The following is a 9,169-nucleotide window of genomic DNA, read 5'->3' on the forward strand; positions in this document are numbered from 1 at the left end:
CTGTCTTGGTGTGTTTCTGCGACTGTCTGTCTCTTTAATGGGGTGTGTGTGTGTATTATCAGCGCTCCTGGGCACTCGAGCCGTATTGACTCAGAAGGAGATGTTGGATAATAGATATTAATGTCACTGTCAATAGTGTCTAATGCTGCTCAGAGCTATCTGTGTGACTGTGTGTGTATTGTGTTATTCTTTCCCTCCTCTACACAAATGCCTTTGTATACTCTCTCTTTATTGTTAGGGCTGAAAGGCAAGCATCTGGACAAAAAAACCCTAACCTTCAGTATCAAACTGCTGCCTGTAACTTGTCCTTTAGTATTTGTGCTACAAACATGAATGACACCGCAAGTCATGACGCTTGTGGAGGAGAAGTGTTTTATTACATTTGTAAGCGATTGGGCTTGCAGTGTTTTGTTTGGGGAACAATAAAACAGTTACACTGAAGTAGAGCTCTAAACCATATACAGCACAGTACACAGTTGTTGTCCTTTGATGAAAATATTCTTTACAAAATAGTTAATGTTTTACTCTCACTATTTTAACATTGATGAAGTTCAAATACAAACCAAATCTTTAAAGATTTGATAAATACTATGCTTTCTACTATACTTTCTCCCTGTTTTATTGTGTTGTTAATAAACTATTACAGTATTTATAAATCTGATTTATAATATTTTAATGATTTTTGTGCATTGATATATTTTAAGTATTAAAGTTTTAGTAATTTTAGTGTGTACTTTCAGGATTTTATACTATTTAGCTTTATTTGAGTAATGTTAGTATTTCATATTGAACTTATTTAATAGTTCAAATTTTATAGAAGTGCTTTGCTTTAAGTTCTTGTAATATTTGCATCTAATTTCAGCTTTAATTCATTTAACAAAAGTGATTTTAATAGTTTGTTTTAGTTAGCAATAGCAATACTGTTTTACCTTTTCTTTATTATCATTGACAAAATCAAAAAAGTCTTCATTGAAAAACATAACTGGCAGTTATTTTGTTGACAAGATTAATAGTGCCACTTCTAAACCAATCCAAACGTCCCTACAAATGCACTTTAACCACCCACAGCAGCCTAGAAAATTGAAATGTTAAAGTTTATTAACCATTTTGCATTCTCATGTGTTTGTTTGTTTCAGGTGTGACGAAAGTGGATTATGGAGACATCTCGTCCAGAACATCCCTGAGACAGAGACTTCAGTGTAAGCCGTTTTCCTGGTACCTAGAAAATGTCTACCCAGACTCCCAGATACCACGCCACTACTACTCGCTGGGAGAGGTCTGTATCTCTCTCTATCTCTCTCTCTCACACACACATGCATGCTGATAGCAAAAGGGAAATTGAACACATTACTGTGTGTGTGTGTGTATGTTAAGGAAGCGCAGGTGTGAATTAGCAAGGGATGCTTCTTCTCGAGGGGTTGACTGTGTCACAGGAGTTGATTGGGTTTATTTTTTTCATTCCAGTCACTGTGTTCAGGAAATGAGAGACATTTATTCTCTCCTAGTCTGCTCTCCCTCTGTCATCGTCTTGTTTCCTGTTCCGTCTCTCACCCTTTCGTTCCATCTGTCCATCGCTGCCTCTCTCTTTTTCAGACGTTCTTATGAATAAAACATGCGTGTCATCTCCGATGTCTGAAACTCGCTCAGAACGGAGTCTGTCTGCTCTTCTGACTGGTTAAGGCTCTGTCTTACTTGTGGTGTCTATGGTTCATTCCCTTTCGGTCATCGTTGTCTGTCCTCGCCACTGATGGTGACATTGTAAGGTGTAAGGCAGGACACAGACAGAATAATACATGGAGCATATGATGTAAAAATCCCAGGATCGATCTTTCACTCCATGCATATCTTTGTATCTGACTGAAAATGTACAAGTCCACTGCTTCCTGTCATTGCATTCTGCTGTACTTACTCACTCAACTTCATAGTGTGCAACCATTTGAGTGGCCGTGCATTACAATGATTTTAACAGAACTTTTAAAACAGCCAAGTATTAAATCAGCATTTGCATGAAACATTGGCTAAATATAATAGCAGTGGAGCTGTTAAATGTGTAACTCAGTGTTATTGATGAAAGCATCTAGCTGTCTTTCCCTTCATCTTCTGTCTTTCATCAAGTACACATTTATGTGTGCATGTGTGTGTTTGTGTGTTTGATTGGCACAGTTGTCTCTTAGTTCATCGATACTCCCCCTGGTGTGCGATAAGCTTTGGGTAATTAACCGTGTTGGACACTCAGACAGAGACGTGACTGTGTTTATTCATGCAGGAGAGCTGCTTGAGTGTGTCTAATCTATTTGTGTGATCTGTCTGATTGCAGATCCGTAATGTGGAGACTAACCAATGTCTGGATAATATGGCCAGGAAAGAGAATGAAAAAGTGGGCATTTTCAACTGCCATGGCATGGGCGGAAACCAGGTCTTCTTTCTCACTTTTAAAACACAAACTTGGTCAGAGTAATCATGTTGATGCTTGACATACGTATGACACTGATGTATTGTGATCTTTTTGCCCAATCAGGTTTTCTCCTACACAGCCAATAAAGAGATCCGAACTGATGACCTCTGTTTGGATGTGTCCAAACTCAACGGTCCGGTTATGATGCTCAAGTGCCATCACTTGAAAGGCAACCAGCTCTGGGAATATGACCCTGTGGTACGTGTATAAATGTGAAACAGATCACAAAATCTCATTTACAGTAATGCCTTTACTGTTCTATTGGGGAAGGGCATTACACCAGGATAAATGTTAAAATAGACATGTTAAAAGACCAGAAATGCAAGCTAATATTTTCTGTGTAAGGTACATCCAAAGTTACATGCTACTGGAGGACTACCTTCCTGCAGATTTCAGTTTCAACCCTGCTCCAACATTCTAGCCAAGTAATCCTGAAGATCTTAATTGGTTGGTTGGCTCGTCCAGGTTCAGTTGATTAGGATTTGAGTTAAATTCTGCAGGATAGTGGTCCCCGGAGAGTAGGGTTGGCGAACCCTGGTAAAAAGCCTTTTGCTTGATACGCATAAAGATACCTAAAAGGACGGATTTTGACAATGTTACAGTTGAAATACACATTTTGTATAGATTGTACAGAAGAAATAATGTGTTTTAGGGAAGATACATGCCTATGCTTTTAATTTGCTTTTTAATGCCTTCCCCCTCGACCTCCGCTGCAAGTCAGATATTGTAAATATTTGTTTTTAGAAATTGACAAGTGAACATTGTTGCTTGTGGAAATTAAGAACATGCCCCAGATGTTGTTGATGGAACGTAATTTGTTTTGAATCCAAATTACTCCCTGAACATGTTTTATCCCGGACGAGCCCCCAATCCAATTCTGTCCAATCCTGCTCCTGGAAGGTTACCTTCCTCCAGCTCTGCTCCTGCACACCTGCCTAGATGTTTCTAATAATCCTGAATACCTTGATTAGATGCTTAAGAATATCTATAAAGTTTATGATCGGAGTGTCCAATCCTACTCCTGGAGGGTCACTTTCCTAACGAGTTTAGCTCCAACACACCTGCCAGATAGTTTCCTTAATTACCGGGCTGAAGTGTGATTGTTTTCGAGATAGAGCTGATCTCTTTTATTACAATTAAAATTATGAATGAAAATGATCACTTAACGACATCTATGAAGGTGGTGAAACGTGTAAAACTATGTGCCAAACAAAAATTTTGCACCGTTCTCTCATGCATGCATGCATGTATGCACATGTGCTTTTGAATCTTGATTTTGACCTCGAGGGTCTCAGTGGCCTCATATATGTCATATTACATCAAAAACAGCCAGCTAACCCTTTAAAGCTGTCTGTCTGCAGGGTGCACACTCATCCTTCTCTTGTAATGTATGTGCATGGCTTCCCTTATAAACACTGTTGAAGGGATGCTAGTTTAGTAAGATTAAATCACCTCTCTGTCAATCTTAAAAGTACATCACAACGCACTTTCAGGCCTGAGGAGAGAGAATTAGCCAAGGGGAGGAAAGAGGAAGATTGCTTTTTGCAATCCTCTGCTGTTGGCTTAAAGAGATGCCTGTTACTCCAAAGCCTCCTCCTCCTCCTCCCCCTTCTCGCCCCAGATTCAAAGCCGCCACCAAGCTGGCCCGGTGCCCGAAGAGACGGAAGGCTGCACAGAATAGAGAACTCTAGCAGAGACTTTCCACTGTCAGATAAAGGTTCTGTTTTTCTCGTGGGGAGAGAGAGAGACAGACAGAGTGGAAGGAAAGGAGATTCACAGTGAGCGCGATCAGGAAATCTCTTGCCAACGAGAGCACCTCTCCTGCATGCATTACCATACTTTACCTTTGCCAGCTCATCGACGTGTGCGTGCAGCCTCACACCTTACACCGTGTGTCTTATAGGTTCTACCGCTATCCTAATTGTATCTGTGTGGCTTAATGCTTCGCTCTAGACTGAAACTCTAGAGCACTCAGCTCACCTAAGGCCCATTACACACACTCACACACATGCTCCACTGTAAAGCAATCCCTGTGCATCGACAATTTGTCTCTTCCCTGAAGCGCACGGGTTGTCCAGTCATGCATGTATAGTGTGGAGTGGCATACTGCTTACTATCAGTAATATTATATTACGCTATGAATTCTGAGCACAGGAATACCTGGATGACCTACTACATTTGCCTGAATGAGCAGTATAAATCTAGCTCACAGCATGGGATCCCACAATGCAGTGCGCTCAACTTGAACTTGCTGTTCTATTGTGACAAATTAAGTGTTATATCAGACATGATCTTTAACTCTCCCTTTACGCATTTGAATGGACACCCAAACATTGAGACATTTTTAGAAATTTGGTCTAAAATGCAAAGTAATAGCAATTATAGATCAGATTTTTACCTGCCCTGCCATTTACATTATATTTTTTTTAATGAAATGTAATTCTTTTTATTTCACAAAATGTTAGATTTTCCTTTTCATACAATTTGTAGATTTTTAAGATTCAGTTATTTAATTATTATGTAGATTAAATAAGTTGTTTTTCTATAGAGAATCCCTATACATATGAATGCTTTTATTGTCAGTCCTCTGTCTCTCATTCTGAAAAGTGCACACACACAAACACACACAAACACACACACACACACACACACACACACGTACATACAATTGTGTTTTTATATATATATATATATATATATATATATATATATATATATATATATATATACTTTATACACACACATACTGTACACTCACTGGCCATTTATTAGGTACACCTTGCTAGTATCGGTTCGGGCCCCCTTTTGCCTTCAGAACTGCTTTAATTCTTCGTGGCGTAGATTCAACAAGGTGTTGGAAACATACCTCAGACATTTAGCTCCATATTGACATGATAGCATCACACAGTCGCTGCAGATTTGTCGCTGCACATCCATGATGCGAATCTCCCGTTCCACGAAATCCCAAAGCTGCCTTATTGGATTGAGATCTGGTGACTGTGGAGGCCATTTGAGTAAAGTGAACTCATTGTCACGTTCAAGAAACCAGTCTGAGATGATTTGAGCTTTGTGACATGGTGCATTATTCTGCTGGAAGTAACAATCAGAAGATGGGTACAGTGTAGTCATAAAGGGATGGACATGGTCAGAAACAATACTCGGGTAGGCTGTGGTGTTTAAAAGATTAGTACCAGCTCAAATGGTACTAAGGGGCCCAAAGTGAGCCAAGAAAATATCCCCCACACCATTACACTAGCAGCCTTAACCATTGAGACAAGGCAGGATGGATCCATGCTTTCATGTTCTTTACGCCAAATTTGGACCCTTCCATCTGAATGTCCCAGCAGAAATCGAGACTCATCAGACCAGGCAACATTTTTCCATTCTTATAATGTCTAATTTTGGTGATCCTGTGTGAATTATAGCCTCCATTTCCTGTTCCCATCTGCTTCAGGGTTCGACGTGTTGTGTGTTCAGAGATGGTATTCTACTTACCTTTTGTTGTAACGAGTGGTTATTTGAGTTACTGTTGCTTTTCTATCATCTCTAATCAGTCTTCCCATTCTCCTCTGACCTCTGACATCAACAAGGCATTTTCGTCAACACAACTGCCGCTCACTGGAAATTTTCTCTTTTTCAGGCCATTCTCTGTAAACCCTAGAGATGGTCCCAGTAGATCAGCAGTTTCTGAAATACTCAGACCAGCCCGTCTAGCACCAACAACCATTCCATATTCAAAGTCACTTAAATCCCCTTTCTTAGTTCTCAGTAATTATACAGTAGAGTACATAATTCAACAAATGTGACATTTTGACAACTACTGGGTGATGATAATTGGATGCCATTTGTGGAACTTAACATAAAGCATAGTGAGATCAATGTGCATTTTATAGCAATATATAGCAACAATTCTGTTCTAAACATAACTGGTGTTTTTGTTCTGACGTCTCACCCACAACGCATGTCTGTCTCTCTCTCCCTGCAGAAGCTGAGCCTGGTACACGTGAACAGTAATCAGTGTTTGGATAAGGCGTCTGAAGATGACAGTCAGGTGCCCAGCGTCAAGGACTGCACCGGGAGCCGCTCGCAGCAGTGGCTGCTCCGCAACGTCACACTGCCCGAGATATTCTGAGCTCGCACACGGACGGACCGATGGACAGACTCTCCACACGTCCCTGACGGAGAGAACGGGAGAGAAAGGACTGCTTTCCTCTCAATCCCGGGGGTCTGCCTTCAAATGATCTCAAAGAACAGAACCGCATACAGTATGTATATGAATCTCCCCATCACTCCACCTTGCAGAGGAAACGAATGAACGATGGAGAGAAAGACTCATGGAGAAAAGAAACTCGAGTTTGATGCCGTTATCCTCCTCGAAGGTTCGAAGGGCAGCGGGCATTTTGGTTATGTTTACGAGAACGCCTCCCTTTTAGAGTATCAGTGTGTGTGTGTTTATGTGTGTGTGTGCGTGACGGGAATGCTTGAATCACAGTGTTTTCCACAGGAGTTTCGCCCTTTTTTAAGTTACATTTTTTTCAAGCCGTGTAGAAATGAAGGGCATCTAGCACATGAAGGAAAGGCTGAGTGCATGTGTGTGCATGTGAGATTTCAAGAGAGTCACATATCAGGATGGGTCTCCCGTCTGTGGACATTACAGTGGTCTGCGATTCGTTTGAAGCAGGGGCTCCCCCTACTGGCCACCGACACACACACTGACCTGTCTATCCATCTTCATCTCAGCCAGTGGACTACCAACAATCAATCACCTTATCGAGCTATAATCAGTGACCAGGATGTTATTCATATCATCTGTCTCCATGTAACTTTTTTTTACACCGAAGGTTGATACTTTTTTGGTTTCTGCATTTCTGAGTGCCACGTACAACAAGCTCTTTTCACTTGTTTGGTGTTGTTTTTTATGTCAAGTCTGTCTCTTAAAGATATTATTGGAATTTAACACGCAATTTCAGGCCAGTCCTGAACTCACCCTGAATTGTTGCCTTCCTTTGGGTTCCAGCCCTTCAGCTGACATCGTTTACCCATGCGCACGTGGGTTGATCGGGAAGAGATGGATCATCTTCTGGCTTATCATCCAACTGTACAAGGGCTCGGTCTCACTGTGTACATGCACAAGAAAGAACTCTTTCTGTCTGATATCTTTCTTTGTTTACGTTCACTTTAAATTGTTACTGACTTTTGTGTAGAATTTCTTTTAATTCGTCGCCTCATTTGGCGTCTGAAGGTGAAAGAAGGCTGCCTGCTGCATTTCAACTGATGTCTGATAGCCTAAAGAGATTGTCCTGCATTTCAGATTCATGAATTTCATTCTTCTGATTTTATTTTCAAATGGTCTGGGATTTCATTTGAGCTGTGATGGTTGAAGATGGTTGGAAAATGAAATCGAACCCCTCTGTTTTGAGGTTTGTCATGTAGAATCAGGATTTTTTTTTTTTTTTTCTCCTTGAAAACTCTTGACCCTGTCTAAATACTTTAAATGATCTGTACTCTTTGTGTCCTGGCCATTAGTCCAGAAATTATGTCACTGTGTAACAAAAAAATCATTCTAAATTGTAAGATTCTAGATTCTAAAACAAAAGATTCATAATAAAGATAAGAAAAGGTCAAATGTGAGTCTCTAAATTGTAAGATTGTAAATGCACGGGAGATTCTTAAAAAGGTAACTCTAAACATTCTACATTTTAAATATCTAAATATTGATTATAGATTCTAAAAAAGATTCTAAATATAGACTACATTGTGAAAAAAAATATTCTAAGTAATGACTGTAAATTTCTGAATTTTAAGACTGTAAATATAGATTCTAGATTCTAAAAAAGATGATTCTAGATTGTAAATAAAAGGGCCATTTCATCGCAGAGGGTGAGGAAGGATCTTGCAAGTATTTGGACAGGGCCTCAAGATCATCTGTAGAGATGTGTGAGTGTCAACAAGTGTGTGTGTTTCTATTTGTCAAAGGGATGTCTTTTGTTTTTGTCTTTTTTGTTGAATTGATGAGGGTCTGGCCTGCTGATTGGTGGGTTAGAGAGCCCTGTGTTGAGATGATCCACAGGCTGGAGAAATAAACCACAGAAAGTTTACAGTCCAACTTCTATGTTAGCCTGTATGATCTTTGTTCATGTGCACACACGCAGTTTCATGTTTTAAAAAAAAGTTTTATTGAGAACTGTGAAGTTGGTTTTAGTTCCTTGGTTTTTGTTGCACAATGGGGTACCATGCTGGATTGTTAAAGTATTATGCTGGATTTGGTACCCTCAGGCATAAACATTATCAAAATTATCATAACTTTTACAATTCTTGTGCAAGTGCAGGGTTCAAGTTTCATAGTTAGTTTTGCCTTGCTTTGGTTTATCACTTGGTGGCTAAATATCAGACCCCTGCACTCACAAGACTAACGTAAGACTAGACTAAAAGTGTTTGCCTTAGAGAAATAAAATAGGAGAAAGTCATTAAAATATATTGTATTTCATCTTAACCTGAAAGGTTATTTTTTAGTTGTTTTTAACCAATATATATTTCCAAGTATATTACACCTAAGCATTGCAAGTTGTTGAAAATAAATCCACACATTTTTAGTTTAGCAAATGAATGATAAATGCTGAGTATAATAGGAAACCTTGCTTTTTATAAACCATATACCCCATATCTGAGCGTGAACATCTGGTTTCCCAGAATCATTTCATCTTTTAAAACTCA

At 39.6% G+C, this 9,169-nt stretch overlaps 1 protein-coding gene across 1 annotated transcript in view; it reads left to right on the forward strand.

Moving 5' to 3' along the window:
* LOC127974733 (polypeptide N-acetylgalactosaminyltransferase 1) overlaps positions 1-8,561 on the forward strand; it is a 95,188-nt gene extending 86,627 nt beyond the window's left edge. The window contains exons 10-13 of the mRNA XM_052578222.1: positions 1,137-1,276; positions 2,318-2,416; positions 2,519-2,653; positions 6,441-8,561. Of these exons, the coding sequence (XP_052434182.1) occupies positions 1,137-1,276; positions 2,318-2,416; positions 2,519-2,653; positions 6,441-6,587 (521 nt within the window). The 3' untranslated portion in view covers positions 6,588-8,561. The remainder of the gene's footprint in view (positions 1-1,136; positions 1,277-2,317; positions 2,417-2,518; positions 2,654-6,440) is intronic.
* Positions 8,562-9,169: the final 608 nt, after the last annotated feature.

The sequence above is a fragment of the Carassius gibelio genome, chromosome B16 (genome assembly GCF_023724105.1).
Source record: "Carassius gibelio isolate Cgi1373 ecotype wild population from Czech Republic chromosome B16, carGib1.2-hapl.c, whole genome shotgun sequence".
NCBI classification, from domain to species: domain Eukaryota; kingdom Metazoa; phylum Chordata; class Actinopteri; order Cypriniformes; family Cyprinidae; genus Carassius; species Carassius gibelio.